This window comes from Zosterops lateralis (assembly GCF_965231275.1).
Source record: "Zosterops lateralis genome assembly, chromosome: 8".
In the NCBI taxonomy this organism is placed as follows: Eukaryota; Metazoa; Chordata; class Aves; order Passeriformes; family Zosteropidae; genus Zosterops; species Zosterops lateralis.
The window spans coordinates 17,110,023-17,132,693 of NC_139768.1; the positions used below are offsets into that span (position 1 = coordinate 17,110,023).

At 39.9% G+C, this 22,671-nt stretch overlaps 1 protein-coding gene and 1 long non-coding RNA gene across 2 annotated transcripts in view; one reads left to right on the forward strand and one right to left on the reverse strand.

The window, feature by feature from the left end:
* The window catches only part of LOC310912356, a 424,676-nt gene that overhangs the window by 208,438 nt on the left and 193,567 nt on the right, over positions 1-22,671 (reverse strand). The window lies entirely within an intron of this gene.
* The window catches only part of SORCS3 (sortilin related VPS10 domain containing receptor 3), a 269,719-nt gene that overhangs the window by 141,055 nt on the left and 105,993 nt on the right, over positions 1-22,671 (forward strand). The window contains exon 4 of the mRNA XM_083866873.1: positions 8,801-8,959. Coding sequence (XP_083722999.1) covers positions 8,801-8,959 — 159 coding nt within the window. The remainder of the gene's footprint in view (positions 1-8,800; positions 8,960-22,671) is intronic.

The window sequence follows — 22,671 nt, forward strand, 5'->3', positions numbered from 1 at the left end:
TGGATGTGAACAGTGATAAAGCTGACTGTTGTCTATGTTCACTTTGCAATCTGACTAAAAAAGCAGAAAAATAAAGTGGGTAAGCAAAGGAGAAGCAATGATGCATTTAAAATTGTATTCAGATTTAATGGCCTCAAGGGAGATACATAACATGATTTTTATTTTTCTATAGAGTCATGAAATACTCTAGTGTCCTCAAATGAAATAGACTGCTGAATACAGGCTGCAAAAGTTTGCCCTCATGAGTAACTATCCATGCACATCTTTTTGTTTTCTGTAATGGGGCAACTACTGTGAGTAAACCTATACCCACATGTAAAGTGTTCTCCCAGGTGAGACCTATAATCAGAGGAGTGTTTTTATATAAATGGTGTTCTCAGTTCCAGCAGCTGTGGTGCACACAGCCTCTCCTTACTGATAACATTATTTTCTGTAACTATTTCTGCTTACATGGGAAGTTACCATAATGGTGAAAATTACTTTGCAGTTCTATGGAGAATAACACAACCATGCATTTACTCAAATAACATATAATTATAACAGTGAATGCTGCTTTTCTCTTTCTGTGAACACAGTTTGCGATTAGAGCCGTTCCCTGTCACTAGAAAAAAGCTGGTGACCACAAAACAATGTGTCAGATATTGTAACAACTGGGGCTTTCCTGTGTAGAGTCAAGAAGAGTAAAAATGCATCATGCAGAACTATGCTAAGCAGAAACACTAGAGCAATATAATAATATAAATCAGAGGTTTGTATCTGTGTGGAAGCACTGGTTGGTGCCTAAGATCACCAGCGGAAGTTTATTCTACTTCTGGTCCAGGCCCACTCATAGAAGATGCTGGTCAAATTAAATGTACGAATCCAGTGGTGGTGCTTGTAACCCATTTGGCAGTTTGTGGAGCAGAACTCTGCATGAACATGCTGTGATACAGAAAAGCCTGTGGCAAATTAGCTGGACAGCACTGAAGTGGCCTCAGGCAGGTGGGAATTCTGTGGCAGAGCACTTTGCTCCGATGGTCTGTGGGGAGCTGGAGAATGTTCAGCTGTAACAAGAATATAATGGCTTGGAGTAACCTTGGATAAAGGCTGCCTTGCTGTGACAATGAAAAGGTTTTGCAACCAGGCATGTGGCTGTTGCCAGTCAGTCACTCTTTGCCAGGTCAAACACATGCTTTTTGGATGGCTTCCATCCCCACTGGCACCTGAAATTTAACAAGCAAATGCTTGCTGTGCCTTGTAATTAAAAGTGAAAAGTACATGTGTCCAGTGCCAAAAAGACAAGAGAAAGAGAGGAGACATGTTGTTCTGACCTGCTCAGCATCAAAACAAAGATAAGGTGTTCTGCTTCCTTAGGTCTGTTATGATGGCTTAGTCCACTCTTGTGCATGCAAATTGGATCCAGCCTGGGGTTTGGCATTGTGGGCAGGTTCAGATGGCAGCCTTAGAGTATCTCTGTTCTTTTCCCAGCTCTGAGTTTTGTCAAAGTCTTACAGCCATGATATATTTTCATTTCCCACCTGCCAGTGAGGATGGCAGAGTGGTTTTCCTTGAAGAGCTCTTCCTTTATATGCAATTAAACCTTAATTTGCTCCTGATCCTCAGGGCTTCTTGCATGGTGCATCTGTGCTCTTGCGCAGGTGCTGGAGGTGCTGATTAAAATGGAGTGCTCTCTCCATAGGGAAGGGAGTGTGTGAGCTTGGAATTCTCTGAAGTGTTTTGTTTTGGTAAGGCAATTTATGGCAGGTATGGCTGAAGTGCCAAAAGCCTCTTGCAATTTTGTACAAATCTGAACAGTTAATTGTAATTTTAGTCTGGGTATAATTGAATATGACAGACAAGAGACGACAACAAAAGATTAACCAGGGTTATTGCCTGTAAACAAGTGTGGTAGGCTGATGTGCATCTCTTCAGAGAAGGCAAGGTAGTGCTAGTGGTACTCCACCAATGACCACTCTTGTCTGAAAAAGCCTGCTGTTTTATGTTAAAGAAAATTTTTCATTTTACAGTTGATTACTTTGTTTCTGGTAATGGCTCTCTTCCTTTATGTACCCTCTAAGAAAGGCAAAACATTCCTTGGAGATGATGAGCCTGCATCTCACCTGGACAGCATTGTGTACTCTGATCATTCTGTCTCTGTGCTGCAAAGATGGGGAACCCATGCATGGGCTCCCCATGATGTTGGTACCTCTCAGACCAGTTTGGTGGTTTAGAGAGCTGTCAGTCTCTGGCACAACTGGAGGGGTCTATGGAAGAGGTCCTTCAGAGGGATTGAATTACTGTTGATGTCTGAAAAGTTCAGTGGCAATCAATGTAATTCTGCAGACTAGAGGTTGTTTTGTAATTACAAAGAATTCCTGATGGGAAGGAAGTTCTGGAGGGAGGTTAGTGCAAAGTGTCTAAAATGTCTTGAGAGAGCTATTTGGTTCTTTGGTCACGGTACATATAGTGCAGACCCAATGCAAAAGTCTCAGGAAACTCTTATTTCATTGCTGAGTTTCTATGGGTGTCTGAGTCATTTTTCATTATCCAATAATAAATACAGTAGTGAAAGTCACCTTTAACACTTAAAGATTGCTTGGGTTTTATGGGATTGTATTGAAGTGAGTGCCAAGGTATAAAAGCCTTATGGTTGAGGTACTTTTATAACACATGCTTCATAAACCCTTATAAAGTGAGTGCAGTGCACTTCATCCTTTAAGATTACAGCACTATGGTTCTGAGAGTTGGTGATCTGGTGCTATATTCATTAATTAAATCTGCCATTAATGTTAAATTTTGGGCAATAAGAAGTGAAGTTACAAGAAGCTGAAATGGGTAGGTCCAGACAATTTATCTCTCATGAAAGCTCAGTGCCCCTTTACTGCTTGACTGATGCCCACAGGTTATCCTTAATATTAAGCGAGTTTTTGAGCCATGTGAAGGAAGAAGGAGTCCGAAATCTGGGCTATTCTGTAATACAAGGGTTTGCAATGAGCATTTTTCTTTTGGGACACAAAGTAAGTAATTATCTAAAAGCTATTGCCCTCTTCATGGATATTTGGCTTCCCAGAGGGCAGATGTCCCTCTTGTCACAGCTGCTAATTCCTAAATAATGGGGTGAATTTCCTTGCTTGTATGTAAATACACAGGATTTTTCTCTGGAGCAGATTTTTATCAGTGACATGTCCCATTTTTTCCTGTCTGATATGCTTGGTGACTAGAAAACAGAGGTTACTTTCATTTCCTCCTGATTATTGCAGAAGTCAACATATCTACAGGGCAGTGAGCAGGTATTTAGCCATCTCTGAACATCTGTGGAAGTTTGTATAAAGTTAAGATGTGCTTTCTAGAAACCCTCTTTCTAAACTAGTGCAAATCATTCAAAGACAGCTTTAGCTTAGCTGATTTATATGGGTGTTACTTTTGCTGGTAAGTAGACAGTTTCCTGTGGTACCAGCACTTTTTACTCTCAGAGGGAATTGCACTGATTTAATTGAACTGAAGATTTTTTAGTTGAAATGGCATGTAGTGATGAAAGAAGGGGAAAAAAAGGATGAGATTTTCTTTGCAATAAGTTGCACCTGTTCTCGATGGGAATGGCAGAGAAGGGCTTTAGATACACTGTGAAGCTCTGTTTTAAGAGATTTGGGTTGTTTTCAGACTTCTGAGGGCATCCTTTAGCTTGCAGGGCAAGTAATTGCAGTAATGATGTTGGAGAGAGAAAGAATGGGAGGGGAATAAATAACCAAGTATTTGCCAATCAGAAATTTCCAATGGTCAAGCATGTAATTTAAAATACTTCAATGTAGAAAATTACTTTTCCCAAAAGAAAATCCCAAACTGTTGTTATTTAACTTTGATGGACTGGTGTTTTGAAGGAAGAAAACAACTTTGGTATCTGTAAGCCTTTAAATGTCACTGGATTTTGATTTCTCAGTTTTGAAAGGAGGAAAGGATATCAAAAAATCCAAACAAAGCAAAAATCCTCCAATTGCATTGACATTTCAGCATAAATTGTTGAAACATTTTTGGCTTTTTTAACTCAAAGCTACTGTGAAACTTTGTGGGAAGGAGAATTGGGACCGTACAACCCATCAAGTGTTTTAAATCAAATTGGAAAAGCAAAAGAAATGAAATAATTTTTCTTTTTTAAAATCTGATTACTTTTGTCATTGATGATGTAGATGTGGCCAGGCTTTAGGAAGGATCTAAAGTGTTTCTGAGTTGAGAGCCTAGTGGAAGTAGGCTAAAAAAAAAAAAAAAAAAAAACAAACCCCAAAACCCTTTTCACTCTTAAGCTGAGCACATTCAATATGGAAATCCCCATGAACCTATAAACATGAAACCTCAACTTTCTGTCTTTGCAGCAGTGTTTGTCGCAAAACTGCCTTTTCATTTGTAGGAGAAGATAATGCAGTGCTACAGATTAAATTCTAATGCTTTGCTAAAGAACTGGGTTTATTTTGAAGCTGTGGAGGCTTGCGTGGTTTGTAGGTGTTCTGTTGGTTTTGTTTACTTTTTTAAACTCTTTTGCTTATGTCTTTTTAGAATAGCCTTTTACAAAGGTGAAGGACCTCTGAAAAGAGCAGCTTATGAAAAGTGCATTAAAGTGAAGAGGAGAATCAGGAGGCAGCACACAATGGTTTAATGCTGTCTATCTATTTATCAGAACAAAAGACATTTATTTGAACCTGTCTTCTTTATTCATTTGACAGCTCTCTGGTGCTCCTTTACTAATGTAGCTCAGTGGTACTATTGCTACAGATTATTGCACCTATAAAACTGGTCTGTGCTGATTTAGGGAGATGCGCTTTGGTAATTTACAGTGAAAATTTATGTTCTTGAGAAAAATAAAAGGTTTCATTGAAAGCTAATATTAATAAAAATGCCATTTATGTGGTATTTTGTTTTGGTTTTTTGTGGCCCAGTGGTGGTTTATTAACTAATTCAGCTGTGTACAAAACAGATCTCTGTTGTGATCTCTGTGCTCAGGCTGCCTGTATCTCCATGCCTGTCTGGGCCTGTTGTAGCATTGTGCCTGTGAGAGGAGTACAGTTACTGTACACACACTACTGTACAGTTCAGTATTCCACATCACAGCTGTCTTTGTGCCTGGCTACCCCAGCACAGAAAAAGAGGAATATGTCACCATCTTAACTTACACACCTGCACATGACCCAGGTGAAAGCAATACCATGGAAGGTGTGTGCATTAACCCAGTGACATCCCTGGAATTTTGATCTGGCTAGCAGGAACTCAAGTTCTCAATTACAAATCCTATCCTCATTTTTATTATTTTAGCCCCATCAGAGGGCATGGCTTTTTTAGTGGATTTGTGCTGTAATATGTTACATTTCTTCCTCCCTGCTTCTGCATTTGAGCTCCTTTAAGGATCCTACATACTCTCCAACAAATCTGAGTGACTCAGCTACTGCTGTGGTTTCTGTACCAAATACATTATGGCAGGCACAGGTACAAGGAGGTACAAGGAAGATCTCCCCTCTTATTCTTCCCTCTCCTCCTTATTCTTCCTGCTTGCAGCTTGTGTTGTTTATTCCTTGGGATAAATCCCCTTTGAAGTGTTCAGAGCTGGGTATGTTCATGTACTGAACATCTCAATCCATATATTGTAATGTTCTTGCAAGGTGGCCTCTCCAACATCTTCTTTCTGTCTGCTTCCTCACTGGTGTCTGGTGTTCTGCCCACCTGGAGCTCATTCAGAACAGCTCTGTATGTGTCCTCACTGTCCCCAAAGCTCCTGCTTTAAAAGAGATGCACCATGTCCCAGACAGTTCTCTTCCTCTGCATCCATTCTTAAGGAACTATCTGAAGCTGAGTCTGATTTTCAGCCTGTTTTGTTTGGTCTGGTGCTTGTCATTCATTGTTCACTGGAATTTGAAGGTCAGGAAAAGGTATGTAGCATAAATGAACTCATTTCAAGTATGTTTTCAAGGACTTACCATTGGCAGTAGCCAGTCCTGCCTGCCCTTCCCCTCTCCACTTAACCTAGAGAAAAAAGAACTGAAGAGAGTATTTTATACATGCATGTATATATAAATAATCTAGAATGTAGCAAGACCAAATGCAATTTCCTTTTAAATAAAGGCTGCCATTTAATTTAATATTATAGAAAATGATTACCTCTTAAACCCTTATAAATTACATTTGACAACACTCTAGCACTCCTTTGCTATTCCTTATGGCAATTATAAATGGCAACACAGGAAGCTGGCAGAAATGCTCATTTTGACTGGAGTTTGTTTATTGTGTCTTAATTAAAAGTGATTAATCTAAATCACTACTGGGGCAGATCCTTCGTCCTGGTCCCATAATGAGACGTGGTAGTTTCTGGGCTTTGACAAATGTCCTGCTATTTCTCCTGCCAAAAGTTCCCTCCCCCTCTAGCTTCCAGGACAAAAAATAAAAACAATAAAAAAAGAAAAGCCCAGAGTCTGACACATTTTTTTTTTTTTGTGTGCCATGTAACAAACGCATGTGCCAGTCCAAGCTGCGTGGCTGGTGGTGGGCTTTTGTTTTTCACTCTGAACCTCCTGCTTTTCCCATCCTGTTCTGTGTGGGACCAGCCTTTCCTGGGAGGATGGATGACAGCAGAGATGTTGGGTATTCATTTCTCCATTTGAAGAGTGGAGAGTGGATGTGGGAACTGAGTGAAAGCACAGGGCACGATTTATGTGATGTCCCCTCTAGATATGACTGTTAGGTTCCTCCATCTTTCCTTGCTTAATGGTTTTATTATCTGATCTTAGCATCTAGAAGAGCAAATTGGCCAGATTTGTGAACCATCTGGTGGAAATAATGCATTTCTTGTCTCATATGACCATTTCTTGAACTATCCACTGAAGTGCTGCAGATCATGTGTGAAATGGCAGAGGGGATGTTTTGTGTGTGTGCCACTTAACGTCCATGCCACTGTTAGCTCTCTGTGCTTCTTATTTGAGGACAGAACTCCACCTTTTAATATACAGCATCTTAAACTTTGTAATCTTCTATTATATCTGCTGGAAAATATTTTTATTCCTGAAATTTCCTTTATTTTAAAGATGAGATCTTTCTGGATTGTCTTGTTAAATGGGCAGGCTTACATCCTTCTTCCATTCCATTCCATATAAACAAAAAATTTTTACTGAACTATGTTATAGTTCTCTGGCTTTAGCTGAACAGGGGTATGAAATGTCTTTGCAGTCTAAGTCAAAAGTTACAGAAAAAATAGCTTCAAGTACTTGTGAAATTGTTACTGTTTGGGGAATAATGAAATTGGTATTTTGATCTGATTAGAAAGAAGAAATGTACCAAAGCATCCTTCTGAGTGAAGATCTTTGAGACCTCTTCTCAGGCTAATTCCCAGGAAATCAGTTGCCTATGGGAACATTTCTTGTTCCCCAGACTGTGCACCCCAGCGCACAGTGCAAATGCACTTCTTCAGGACTTGTTCTGTGGCTTCCATGGATATGACTAGAGATTGATTTTGGGGCTGCTAAGTGAAGTATGTGAGGGATGTTGAAGGTGCTTTGGCATCCAGCTGGATTCATACAGATGGCTTTGCTCTGGGAAAATGTTCACTTCTAGTTCAGCTTTTCATTTCTTAATGGAAAGGATCAGAAGCCATTTGTGTTATACTTCCTTTCCCTTGGTGAATTCATGGAGTTAATGAGGTGCTTAAGATTAAACAAGCACTGAAATTTTTTGCTTGATGAAGGTCTAACATACCAAGGGTTTTACCATTCCTTGTAACTGATTTTTGCTGTCAGAATTAATGTACTTCCCTATTGTAGTCTTGAAGTTGGAGTTCTGTGAAGCTGGATAAGAGAAGTCAGTGTGAACAAAAACCAAAACTACAGCGGATCTCAGCTAGCTGATCATTCTGCAGTGAGCTAAAAAAGGCCATTCCTAGATCTGTTTTCCTGCTGAAAGACAGTTTCTATATTTGATTCAGCTGCTGTATCAACAACCTGCTGTGTTTAGAACAGCCCTAATTTATTTCCCATTGTTTGCCTTTATTTTATGGTACTGGTATTTGCTTTAATGTGAAGTCGTTTTCTCCAGATGTTAATAAGATGGTGTTAATGTTCTCACAACATTTTTCTTGATAATGTTTATGTAAGCTTGCCATCTGATAGTGCAGAATCAACCCATTTTGAAATATCGGTAATAATTTTCTAATTAAAATTAGAGGCTCGGAAGTGTTTTCCTCCCTGTACAAATTGAGGTCATGCACTTTCCTGTGCTTGGGGAAAATTATGTTTTCACTGACTGAATGAATGTCTCTTACTGTACAAATTGGGAGTGTGATATATGAAATTGTGTCAGTGTTTGCACATGTACATGTGAATATACCCAGATGCCAGCAGCTGATCATCCAGGAAGGCATTCTGTGTTTCCAGAGAGGTGATGATCTCATTCACAGCAATGAAAGCTGCCAAATAATGAGCCTTAAATCTCAGGAATGCTCTGTTTCTTTTTGGAGAAAAGAGTCCATATTGGGGGAGAGAGGTGGTAGATAGAAAATGGTCCAGGAAAGCCTGGTGTGGCTGCCTGAGGTTCCTATATCCAACCAAAATCAACTTTGGTACACAGAATTTATCTGGATAAAATAAAAAAAAGGAATCACCAAATAAATCAGCAACTGAATAGCCACAGAAAATGAAACTGGAATACTAAATCCCACCCTAGTTCTATGGGCTGTCACACTCGAGTGATGTTCTGAATACATCTAATAGGAGTCAGTGCTGTGTGACCTCACTCCTGAATGATGTTCACTTTCACTTTTCCATTAACACTTTCCCTCCATTTTTCTATGTAGATCATGCTTCTTAGTGATCCAGAGATTGAGAGCAGCATTCTCATCAGCTCTGATGAAGGGGCTACCTACCAGAAGTACCGTTTGAACTTCTATATCCAGAGCTTGCTCTTCCACCCCAAGCAGGAGGAGTGGATCTTGGCCTACAGTCTGGATCAAAAGGTAAGCAATTGATTTAATGTTCCAGTGATTTTTGTGGGAAATGGATTTGTAGAGAATTTTTAAAGCTTGACAGAAAGCTTACATACAAATACATACTATGTATTATTTAATAATATGCATTAATATTATTTGTTACAAACAGTAACAGAACATGGCATAAGCTCCCACAATTTGTCTGAGCTCAATGCCTGCCAGGAGCTGTGGCTGTAGAAGCAACACAACCCACCTGATGCCGGCTTGATGCTGAGTAGTTTCTTGCCCAGTAGTTTCTTTCTAAGTATTTTTTCCCAAATAGTTTCTTGTCCAGTGGTTTCTTGCCCAGTAGTTTCTTCCCGAGTAGTTTCTTCCTGAGTCATTTCTTGCTGAGAAGTTTCTTGCTGAGTAGATTCTTGAGCAGTTGTTTCTTCCCAAGTAGTTTTTTGCCGAGTATTTTCTTGCCCAGTAGTTTCTTGCCCAGTAGTTTTTTGACAAATAGTTTCTTGCTGAGTAGTTTGTCTACAAGTGCTTTCTTGCTCAGTAGCTTTTATAGTAACAATGTTAGTAATAGTTACTTGTGTACTTTACTGTGCAGAGGGAACAACAAACAAAAACATCAAAGTATTTTCCATTAAAGAGAGAGGGGAAATGTGGGAAATGGATTTGTAGAGAATTCTCAAAGCCTGACAGAAGGCTCACATAGTATGCATCTGTATGGAAACTTTGAGATAAGAAATGCTGACTTAGAAATGCCATGGAATAGGACAGACATTGTTGACAGAGAAATTGAACTAGAAACAAGTTTCAAATGATGGTCTTGCAAATAAGACTGGATACTTTGAGGAAATTGATCTATGAAAGATGCATTGTAGTAGGACCCACGAGGGGTAATTTTAAATTATTGGCTTTAAGGCATTTACAGCATTGTGTGGCAAAAGCTGATAGGCCAAGAAAGGCTTATAATGGATTGTAATTAGGAAATAGTTGGCTTCTGATTGTGATGGCATGACTTATCCGTACTGTCTCACCCTTCATATGAGACTGAAAATGGAATAAAAGTTTTTAAAATGCCACTCTGTTTCCCCATCTCTGGTTCAGAAAAAGGTATTATCCAACAATTTTGACCTGGGAGTTGAAGAGAATATTGTCTAGAGCTGCTCCCTTTCAGAGATGATGAAGAATTTATAGTGTGCTTTGCAGGTTCTTTATAGTTCTCACTTTGCAGGTTTTAATGTGCTCAAAAGCCATCCAGTGACTCCAAAGCCAGTTTGCTAAAAGGAGCTGAGTGTTAGAGTGATCATGATGGGTGTGGAAACTTCAGTGGTGGTGATACTATGAAAGATGAAAAGATTTAGAGATTTGACATGACATATGAAGCTGTTCTAAAAATCTGTTGATTTGTAGGTGCTGATTTCTGCTCTGTCTCTGAGGATGGAGCACTCAGACTGGGTTGGTCTGTAACAGCTGGCTGTTGAGTATTGAGGGGTGCTCATTCTGCTTGCAAACTCAAAGTCAGGGAGCAGCAACAGATCACAAACTCCTCTGTGCCACTTTTAAGCCTCTTTGCAGTGTCTTCTGTGAGTGAGACATCTCCAGTGTGTTACTTTGTCCTTAGCAAGTTTGCCCTTACATAGCACTCATCTGTTCTGAAGGGTGCTGAGCAGAGCAGGTGCAATGTGGTGGTAAGGTGCTGTGGCTAAGGAGATGTGTCCTTCAGTTCTGGAGCAGCAGTCTCTGCTACAGTCCAGAGCTCAGACACAGGATGATCAAGTTACAAATCCTACAAAGTTTAAAACTTGACAAAATTTCATCTTTCCTCTCTTATATTTCTGTCACCCCTAGACTCTGGAAAGCAAAACATGCTGAATAACCACTAAGTTTCTCTCATGGTGTTGGGTTGACCCTGGCTAGATGCCAGGTTCCCATCAAGGCCACTTGGTCACTCCCCTCCTCAGCTGGACAGGGCAGAAAATATAATAAAAGGCCTGTGGGTCAAAATAAAGTCAGGGAGAGATCACTCAGCAATTACCATGATGGGAAAATCACACTCAGCTGGGAAATTAATTGAATTAATTATCTATCAATACTCTACTGTACTTTACTTTATCCTATCCCACTTTATCAGCTAAAATGCTGTGCCTCTGTTTTAGAATTTCCTTTGAAAAGCTAGTGCAAGTTTTTACCAAACTAGTGGCTGAGAGTATAATAAAATAATTTCCTATTGCTCTGCTTCCCACTTGCTAAAAGAATGCTGTGGCAGGCACCAGGTGTTTTGCTGCTGTGCTACTGATGATTCTTGAGTGACATTTGCAAGAACAAAGCTATTGTAAACACACTCCTTTCATAGTATCAATTCCTTACTGTATGAAGGAGTTAGTCAAATGTCAAATAGTTTTCTGCACTCAGAGGATCAGTGTTACAGGGATTTTGAAGTAAACTGGAACGACCAATCTATTTATTTGATGTCACAAAATGGCTTGATGCTACTTTTAAACTGGAGGTAATGATTCTGCATGATCCTGGTGTTTATAGAAACAGACTTGGAAGAAAGAGGCATCTGATGAGGTGATCATGTATATGATAAGCCAGATGAGACATCCTGAGTTTGCATTTGCAAAGAGATCCATCTGCAGTGAGTGCAGAGCATCTGCTCTTGGGTTGAAGCCCTGTAGTTCTACTAGCAGAGCTTCGTAATCTTTTTTTTGATGTTAGTCACTGGAAGAAGAAATCAAAACACAAGGAAGGCACGTGTGATTGACTGTAAGGTGGTTCTAATGCTCCCCTGATCCAGTACAGCAATAGCAGGCCAGGAGCATTTTTGTTTCTGCTCCTTCAAACTAATGCATCTGTGTGCACACCTCAGCTGCTGTCTTCTGCCCAGGAGAAAGACAAGAAAAATGAACTGAGCTAGAAACACTCTGAAGCTGCTTGCATTTTATCCCAGAAACTGAATAAAATTGTTCAAAGTGTGAGAGCAAAAATGAGTTGGTCTGAAGCTTGTTAGTCAGATGGAAATGGAGCAATGCCAGGTTCAGGCTTTTCCTTTATGTCTGCCTTTGCATTCAAGGCCACTCGTGATGCTTTCCTTCACTGCTCAGAAGGGTGGCCTGAAGTGCTGGTTCAATGTGGGACCTAAAATGGACCCATGGAGCAGTAATTTTCCCAATTGAAATGTTTGCTTCACAGAGCTGAGGTATAGATTGTGCTGAGCCATGTCTTGGGTTAGTAAGAGTTGTGAAAGAACTGTCACTCTGAGTCAGGATCACGGAGCTTCCCTGCAGTCACAGCTGATACTGAGGTAAGGGGCAGTGCTGTTAGAGTCTGCCAGCAGTGCCATGTGAAATCCCCAGATGAAGTCTTCTGAGAGGCCAGTGTGACGCATTCCTGCATGTCTGGAAACAGGGACACTGCCACAGTCGAGTGGGAACCAGAGGTCAGCCCTGACCTTCTCTCCGGTTAGGCCAGTGCAAGAACAAAGTGACTTTTAGGCTTTAAGTCCCATATACTTAAGAATATTAATCATGTCTTTTGCATCTTCATAAGACTGTTGTGGTTGTTCTCTCTTTTTCTCTAGAAGCCAGATCTGGATCTCACACTTTCCCACTCTACTGTGCCATGCCTTCTCTCTGAGATATGGTTATGGGATCATGCCAATGGCAATGACCATGTCATCTCTCTGCTGCCAGCAGAAAAGAGATAGCAAGACCTTCTAAAATAAGTGTCTAGAGAGGCTGCAGTGGTGCTCTGTAGTTGTGAGGAGGCTACCCAAAGAGATACCATGCTGGCATGGGCAATTGTCCAACTGCAGCCTAGTTCTGCTCATACTCCTCTGTCTTTTTTTTTTTTTTGTGCCCATTTCCTACAGGTGGAGTTGTATCAAATAGTGCTTGCTTTCTCAGTTCATGTGTCCATTTTTTGGGGATAGAACTGCTCTGAAACTCTTCTGGTTTGATGCATGACAATGCAATAAAATAGAAAGTTTATCATTAGCCTGTAACCTGTGGGTAATATTCATCCACAGATACTGTGACAAGGAAGGTGACTTGCTGTATGCTCTGCAGTGCAGCTACTGCTACAGTGGGACACCATATTCTTTCACCTCTCTGTGTTTTAGAAGTGTGTTTGACCCTTAAATTTTATTTTAATGATTAGTTTAGGGGCAGATTTAAAAATGTAAATAACTCTGAAAACAAATCAAGTACATACAGTTTGACTCCCAGCAGCAGAAACTATTAAGGGAAGATCTAATCCATGCTCTTATAACTGTGAATGTGTAAACAAGTGGAAAAAATTAATTTCATATCCTAGATAAAAGGATATATTTCAGATTAATATTTATCTTATTAGTTTCCTTTCAATTAAAAATAATAATAATGTGGTGTTTTAAGCAAGCTGTGGTCAATTTGGAAATAAATGAGAATGATGAATCTTAAAATCCATTTTGCTTAGTATGTTGTTCCATACAGTAAAATAAAATTAAATAGGGACAGTTCATATCCCTATAATGAATTTCTTTACTGCCTAGATAAAAAGATTTTAAAATTTTTTTGCTTATAAAAATAGAAAACCATATTAAAGTTTTAGAATGAAATACAAATAGTGTTTTGGATCTTCTCATTAAATAGCTTTACTCAAAGGTCATCTGACCTACAGTTCTATGGCTGTGATTCAAGCCTTTTTTTAATGACTGGTTTATTCTAAACATCCCTCCTTGGTTTTAGCTAACTTCTGCACAGTTGACAACAATGTTAAGGTATTTATCTATTTGATTAAAGAAACAACTAACCAACTGAAACAACCAACACATTTTGAGTGCCCTCTTAATAGAATTATTGTCCCTTCCAAGCTGATGCTTTGTAAAGTCTATTCCATATTCTAAGACTTTCTTCTTTAAGAGGAGGAGCCCATCACTTCTCAACAGATCTTCTTCAAATATGGCTTCATACTGAGAAAGCCAAAGACTTTGGTAATGTTACCATTTCCATCAACTGAAATGATTGAATATAAAAACAATTCAGTCATCAAATCTTTCATTAACTCTCACATAGGTATTGTCCTGCTTTTCCTGGTTAGGGCAATTCCCAGAAAACAACTGAGTTAAGATGGAGCTCAGAAGGCTTTCTGAAAGATATATAGCTGTGTGGCTGCTGGTTACTTCGTTGATTTAAGGACAAATCTCAGCTACCACCATTTGTTTTCTCTTTGTAGTATCCAAGGAGTTATTGAAGATACTTCCTTGGTATGAGTCAACACAGCATATCGTTCCTGTTCTTAATTTTTATAGCCAATTAGGACCCTCCTCTGCCTCGCTAACTCTCCTGTATCATCGCATAAATGCAGCAGGGCTGAGCCAAGAAATCTGTGTGTGTGGGCATGAACATGTAGCAAGTTCATAGACCCTGATGTCTTCCCACAGTATATAAAGCACAGGCTGGAGGAATTTTTACAGGGCTCTAAGCAAATATGGGTGGGTTTACTATTCCCCCCTAAGCAGCCATGTGACACTGTACAACTATCAGGTCTTGGGAGATTAAATGCATCTTGTGAGTTGAAAATCTTGGATCTCTTCCCAGTAGCTTCGTGTGTATGCATGTACTTTATTGATAAAATAGTGCAATCTGATGTGTGCACATGTTGGTTCTGTTAATGGCCCCCTAAGTTGCCTTTGGCAGAAGGTGCAAACTATGTAAATGTTACAGACAATTTGCTGTGGGTCAGACTGGGTCTCACAGGGAGTGTCTATATTGACAGTTGGATCTATCATTCAGTACAGAGGGAAAATGGACCTGCAGCCTCCAGGTTTTGTGGGTATTTGCAGAAAATACGTAAGAAGCCATTTTAAACAATCCTTGGATCAAAATGTGGTGGGAAGGGGAATATATGAAAAAAAGGTGCAATATTGTCTAATGGAAAGTGGGGAACTGCTCTGTGGAATGCTGTGAGAGTTTAAGGTACTGATTTCATTGCTGCCATTCACAGTGATTGGGGAGGAAAATCTTGAGTTGATCTTACTTTTCTGATGCTAATATGTTGAGTGTCTGATTATTTGTCTCATTTATCCAAGAAACTAATCCTACTAATTCTCAATGGGCAAAACTTCCCAGACTCCAGTACCTCTGTGGAGAATGGATGAGTCTGGAGGTAGAAATGGAAGGGAGTTTCAACTCCATGAAGTTTCTCTCAGAATGACATTGAGATTCTTGGAGCAACATGCAAAACTCTATTGCATAAATATTTGTTTAAAAGATAATTAAAAAAGATAATTTGTTTTAAAGAGAAAATATTAGTGAATAGGGAGAGAGATATTTAAAATATTTCAAACTACTATTGTTAAGAGAAAAAAAACCCAGGTATGCAATGTGATAGAATTTCACCTCTTCCTTACAGACCAAACTGTGATTTGGAGCCTACTGGGAATAGGTAAGAGGCAGAATAATTCAGTAATACGCCAATTTAAATTCCCCAGCTACACCATTACAAATTTGAGAATATTGGATAAACAAGAAGTTTGGCAATCAGTGGCTTCTCCCTCCACAGAGCTTAATCTTCAGCAGAAAGTGAAGAAAAGAATGCAGGTGAGATGATAAATAAGAGGTGCAAGATAAAATTCTGCTGTATCACCAAGTTGCACCTGGCAGACAGTATCAGGTCTGACTGGGGAGATTCCTTTGGTGTGGGAGATGTGGCAAGTTTTCATCTGAAAATGGGATGCAGTGCCTGTCACAGCCTTGACCATCTTGACTAGACACTGCTGAATTTATTAAAATAAAAAAATCACAGATAACACTGGGACTACGTGGGAAGTTTGTTGGGTTTTGGTGTTTTTTTGTATGGATTTTTTTTTTTTTTTTAATGTGCTAGACACAGAACCAGAGCCACAAAGGCAGTGTCTCTGCTCCAGGTAAAATGCTCCCCTGGAATTTAGGCCCAGTCTTCCAGTATGACATAGGGAAAAAGGCAGCTAAGGGTGGGGTTGTTTGGTTGGTGGTTTTTTTGACAATGTGCAATTGGGCAGAGTGCTGCCAGAGAAATCCAGGGGGAGTTGCTTCTAGGAATACAGGCACCTTATTCCAAGCATCCATTCATCTTTGGGATTCTTTGTGATGAGCTGTTTTCATGAACATATGGACCAATCCAATTTGAAAGGGATCTTGAAAGATCATCTCGTCCAACCTTTCATGGGAAAGGGAGCCTAGATGTGATTATCTATCATCCAGTCCAGTCCTGTCTTGAATGCCTCTCCAGTAAGTGCTCCTTGGTCTCAGATTTTTGTGCCCCTTAAGGAAATCTGGGCACACGGAGGCTTCAGGGTTGTGCTTGTGTGAGGCTATTGTACTTTGAGTTGGAACTCCTAATGTTGGAAATGTGATTCCAGGATAGCAGCTGCTACTGCTAAATAAATAAATATATCTTTCAGATGTGCTGAAATTAAGCAGTGAGAGTTGCTGCATGTCTGAAGTGAGATGTGACTCTGGCCCAGGCCTGTGGGTTTTCTTTCCTTAGGAGCTGAGGTATGGGGCTGATGAGGAGAGGCAGGTTGGTGTCTGCCTCACATCTCATTTTGATATGAATCAGCAGGCACACAGACCTGTTACCTGCTCCTCAGCAGCACTCCTGCTCCTGGAATTTAAATGTGATTGTAGTTGTCAGAAGTTGTCAGAAGTGTGAGTAACTACTCCTTTTATCAACAACAGTTCAAAACCACACTTCTTGGGTAAAACTCAGTTTTTCTTAGCAAGATGTGAAGACTACTTTTAACAAGGAAAATAAGTTCTTTCTGCTCCTCCGTGGATCCTCATGGTAGAATCACCATTTCATTATATGATGTGAGGGAACACACCAGGGCTAATTTCTCATCATGATTCATTGATAACTGAAGAGCACAATGACTGTGATTCCAGTCCTATGGATACAATGCTCAGCTTTCAGATTTACATTGCACCAGTCACTTGACATTTGAGCACCCCACAGAGTGCAGCTGGAGGCACACCTACTGCATTCTTTTCTTCACTCCAAAGGGAAAGAGATTGAAGAAGCTGCCATAAAATAAGAATTAGCCCTACAGGTTTACCATACTGAGGAAGGAAATAGTGTATGTTGCCCACCTGTAAAGGAACACGTAGTGTTTCACGTTTAATACAAGCCATATTATAGTAACTGCTCATAGAAATCTCTACCATACTGGCTGGTCCATTGTATTGCACATTCATATTAAGAAGCAATCCCTGCCTGAGAGTGTTTGCAATTAAACGTGAGGCTGACAGACAAAGTGGTGTCCCCTGAGTATCCCTAGTGTATTCAGGCACAGGTCATTAAAGTGTTTCACTGCCTAACTACCACTGAGGACTATAACAAAGTCAGAAACTGAACGCAGATCGAGTCCTGTTCCCATGACTTAGCCACAAATAAGCCTTTCATCTCTTTGCCTTTTAAATACTCTCCTAAGAACATCAGGTTCTACAAACATATCATGTGTCTGTGTTGCTGGACAAGCCACCTGCCAGCAGCTCTCCCGGGCAGGCAGGGCTTCATCAAACAGATAAACTGAAATGTTAGTAAAGTTAGAAAAACACAAACCAAGCAAAAAAGAACCAAACCGCACACCAAACCCTTGAGATTGGGAATATTTAAAGGCAATTTACAGAAGTCTCTTCTTCAATATGATAATGAACTGAAGAATTGAAATCACTTAACTTCATTTACAAATCATGAATATGTATCAGTGCCTTTAAATGAAAGGACGACTAAAACAGATATAGTGTTTGTTCAATTCATTAAAGGAAGACAATTTATCAGGAAGGTTTTTCCACCCTTAAACTAAAGCTATATGCAAATGTCAGTAAATCAAGACCTTGCGCTAATTCTGCAGCATGATGAATATTTTTATAATCCTAATTAGAACCAGTCATTTAGTTCAGCAATTTCCCCCAATCTAGCCAATTTGAAATTAAAATAGATGCCTTGATTACAAAACTCATTAGCAAAGAAGCACCCTTTTTGCTAACCAGTTCATTTGGAATGCACAAGCTGAATGAAGTGAGGAGCACTTGTGTTGTCAATTGCCGTAAGTGAAGTGAGCCTTAATTGTTGGCATTGTGAAGTATTTGTATTGCTGCATGTTTCATTGCAGTATAATATATCATTCATTAAATGTAACAAAAGCAGTTTTAAAATGATTTAATTAAGTGATGTTGGTGCACCTGGTAATTTTTATAAAGTCAGATGTCACAATTGTTTGCATTTGAAGTATTGATGGGCATTACTGTCAGAAAAAAGACGTATGACTCTGCATTTATCATTCTGATTATGGTATGCCTGGCAGTTTTAATAGGAGATGGGAAATTAAATTATGCAACCTTGGCTCTACTTCAGAAGTGCCCAATGAATTTTGTCCTGGCAAAATACTGAACTTTGGGCTTGTGATGATTTGTGATGGCAAAGAGAAAGTAACGGCTTGTGAAACAGGATTTAGCCAGAACAGACTTTCCTATTGCTTGTTATTTATGTTAAAGTCACTTCGTGAGCAGGTTTTACTTTGAAAAGGAAAATATAGAGATAAATGGAGCGAGACACATTTGATGCTTAAATGTGCTCTTCTGCTGGAGCAACCTAGTTTATTGTGTAACAGAGCAAGGATCCTGTGGCTTATTCCTGGGCCATGCTAAATCATGGCCGTATATTGATTTTATCTGCAGCCTAAGTGGGGTGAAGAGTGGTTATAAATATAGCAGATGGGAATAAAAATGAAGGAGTGAAGAAGGCTGAAGAATAAGAACACCAGGGGCATGATTTATTTTGCCTGACTGTAGGGATCTAAAATGTTGCAATGTGCGCCTACATTGGATGTCGAGGCTTCGCATCGTAGTTGGTGGTGATCTAGTGAATGGTGTTGATTGATTTCTGGAAGCAAATGTAGGTGACTCTTTCAGGATGAGGTAAATTGTACCTTGGACTCATTTGTATTGACGAGGCCTCCGCTGAGTGTCAAGGAAGTAATTTCCTTTGCTGAGATGTAACTATTTGCTATATTACCTGAGATTAGGGAACTTGAAACCAACCCTGCTGTCTTGGATGCGTGCAAAATGGATTACATGGGATGCGATTCCAATATGATAAAAACAGCAAAAAGCATTAAGTTTCCTAGTTTCTGTTATCATGCCTACAGATTCTAATGACTCTTACCCAGAGGAGAGAGCAAACATGATGTGCAAGCAAAGAAGGTATTCTCAACCTTCTGTTTTTCTTTCCCTTGAGGCAGCCAGCAGGATGGATCATGCTGAGGGGTGAAGGTATCGTCCTTTCCCCCTCATCACCCCAAACAAGCAGCTGCACATGTGTGTTTGTTACATCACCAGCAACCAAGAACGGGGTGCATTTCTGTGTGCTGGACTGGGAGATTGCAGTCAGGAGTAGGAATGGCAGGGCTAGAAATAGCAGGCTGGCCCTTGCCCTCTGTTCTGCCCCTAAGAAAGGAGTGTTTCAGCTTCCTGAAATCAAGGGCTTTTTATACAGTTGAGAGATGCATATCTGAGAGACAAATAAAGAAAAACTCCAGAAGGCAATAGGTAGGAGCTGGTATTTATGTCCTGGCAGAACATCCAGTATGGTTGGGGTGGAGACCCTATGTGAGAGTTTCTCATCAGCAGGTGCTGTAGTAGTAAATGGGCTGCAAGGCATAGGGGGTCCTTCTTTTATGTTGTAGCACAGCAATCTTTAAAAAGCTCACACATCTAATTTCGAATTACTTTGTGTCTATTGTGTGAAACAGGTTTATGTAATACTAGAAGCTTGTATGTTTTTTCTCGGATTGCCCTTTGCAAGCAGGCTCCTCTCTGTCACTCTTGGCTCTCCTTTTTGAGTCACAACAAACCATCCCTGTCTCCAGTGCTTGTTTTCAGTGGGGAAATGGACCATGTTCTGTTCTGATAGCATACCTGAAGTGCTTTACAAAATAGTAAACAGTCACACATGCAGCAGCTGATATTCAGTGTGAGTCCATTGATTTTAGCAGGGAAATGCTGATTAACATTACTGGAGGATCTGACCTGAAAACATGTACAGTATTCTTTTCTCACATTAAACAAGATAGATGTACTTTATGCCTCCCAGTGCACAGGGTTTTTTCCCGTCTAAAATCTGCCTGATGAGAGATGCAGAGTCACTGGACAGAGAGTCTGTGTGCAAGCTTTTACTTGTGTTAAGGTAACTACTTATTTCTTTTGTTCAACCTTGACATATGAAAATTCACTTATCTCTTTTTTTTTTCTCCTTTTTTTCTCCTTTTTTTCTCCTTTTTTCCCCCCCTTCTGATAGAAACTTCATGTAATCAATTTTTCTGGGGAATGAAGGTGCTAGAGGAAAAGCGGTAACTCCTCTACCCCTCAGTAGGCACAGATGAGTGTTTCAGCTTTTCATGCTTATTGTGTCAATGATGAAAAAGAAGCCTGGTTCCTGGATTTTTGGTCTAACACCTCAGGAGCCAAAACCACAAGTGTTTAGAAATAATGAATTGGTCCTTAAAAAAGTAATGAGCTTGGCAGAGAAAAAATCAGGGAGGTGTTGGAATAGTTTCAGTTGTCCTCTCTTATATGTCTCTTGGTGCTTCTGGGACTGAGGAAGTGTTGAAAACCATGTTTTTCCAATGCTTCCTCACAGCTAGTAGAATTAGAAATTTTACCATTAAAAAAAAAAAAAAAAAAAAAAAAAAAAGCAAAACCCCCAAGATTTTCATAATGTCCTGATTCCAGCACTGTTCTTCTGCAGAGCATTTATGCTTCTAAGACACATAACTGTATTCATGGTTGCAAATGCTGCACATCTTCAGTTGTGTTTTGGTGCATATTTCAGCTGGGAGTCCGTATTGGTTGTGTGGGAGAAGAATGGTGACATGTTTGTGTAGGGTGTGCACACACCTGTGTGCAGGTTTGAATTTTTGCAGTAGAAACCCCACAGTAGTTTTGTGACAGTTACAAGAAGTTTTTCCAGAGTAATAAAATTCTTTAGCTTTGTGTTCAGTTGATTTTTATAGGACTATGGGTGGATGTAAAATGAAAGTTAGGGCGTGATGCAGTAAAATTTTGGTTCATTGGAAGTATTGTGGGTATGATAAAAGGAGGAGCAGAGGCACCAAAATGAAGGGTGATATTTTTGAGAGGAGGACAATTGATCAAAGAAACAACAAAGCTTAAAGCCTTATAGAAAATCCTTGTGATTGTGCAGTGCAAAGGGAGGAAAACGGGATCCTTCCCACAGCCTCCTACCTTGGGCAACTCATTTCTGCCAGAGGTTCAATGATCATAAACTGTCTGAATATAGATTCTGTAGCATTTTCTACTTGCAGTGTTCAAGAGATAACAGCACGTACAAATAACATGTTAGCAGAATATACTGGACCCAAGGGGACTTTCCTGCCATATAATAAGAGAACAATAATGTCATCAAAAGTTTTGCTGCCAAAACAGGACTCTAGTTTTGTCCTCTAACACAGCACTTGCTTCAGGCCAGTTGATTTTTTCAGATCTCAGTGCAAGTCCACAAGAGTTATGCACACATCCCCAGCGGCACAAATGTCACGAGTCTCAAAGTTCTGCTCCAAAATTGAGAATTATATTCCCTAGCTACATGACTTGTACTTTTTCTCTAGTGACAGCATGGAAAAAGCTGCTTTATTTTTTCTTTGCAGCCTTCCACTATGAGTTATGCTGTACCATCACTGTGAACCTAGGTTAATATCAGAAATTAAAGTTACATTAAATGAAGTCTGGGAAGTTGTTGACTATAGTTGTTGCCTTGAATTGAGTTGGTGTAGTCCTGGGGCTTTGTAGGGGCTTTTTTTCTTCACACTACTTCATAAGGTGGCTTGAAAGTACCTAGGGTTTTAATTAAATGGGGTAAATAGCTTAAGTATAGACACCACAGAATATTTACAAACTTAGAGAACTGCTGAGAGAGGCTAGATAAGAACTTCCTTTTTCTTGCATGATCTGCAACAGCAGATTCATTTATTCCAAAGGTACACAGTTTGATTGCAAGAACTGGGTGATGGATGAATCAAAGATGACAGTGTAAATGGTGTCTGCCCAGCAGCCTGGGGGGATCCCTGGAACATGTGAGTTTCTCATTTGGTGATTTTTCTGGCAGTGATGCCTTGCTGCAGTGACAGTTTCTGCTCCAGCTGTCAAGCTAAATTGTTCTTGATGGTGGCTGGTATTTACAGTGATGCTGTTCATTTGGGCTCCTCCAGTAAACAGTCTCCCTTGCATGTTTGGATTGGATGAACTGAATCCCTGTGAGGTGCAGGGAGGAATCTCGCATTTTCCATGAGAGCTCTTACTCTTCCCTTCCTGCATGTGATCTCTGGCTCGGCTGTGAATGTGTGGAGATGGATGCCTGTGTATTCAGGCTCTGCTTTTCCCTTCACTTGTTGTCTGTTGTCAATGCATGGATTGACAGGGAATCTGGTCAAAAAGAAATTTGGCTGGCTAGACACCTCTAGCTGAATTACTAAATTATTCCACTGGACTTTAAGTGTTACAGTAAGAGCAGTACTGGAGAATATCTTCAAGATAGCAGTGGAGACCAGAGTTGGCTGTTGAGTAGGAGAGTGAGAGTGAAAGGAATCTAACTTTCTGTATTATATTGTATGTTCAAGCTTGCAGAAGCCTCTTGATTCATTATAGGACAGGATATGAAAAGTACATGATAATGGAGATGGCCTAAAAGAATGAATTGCGCAA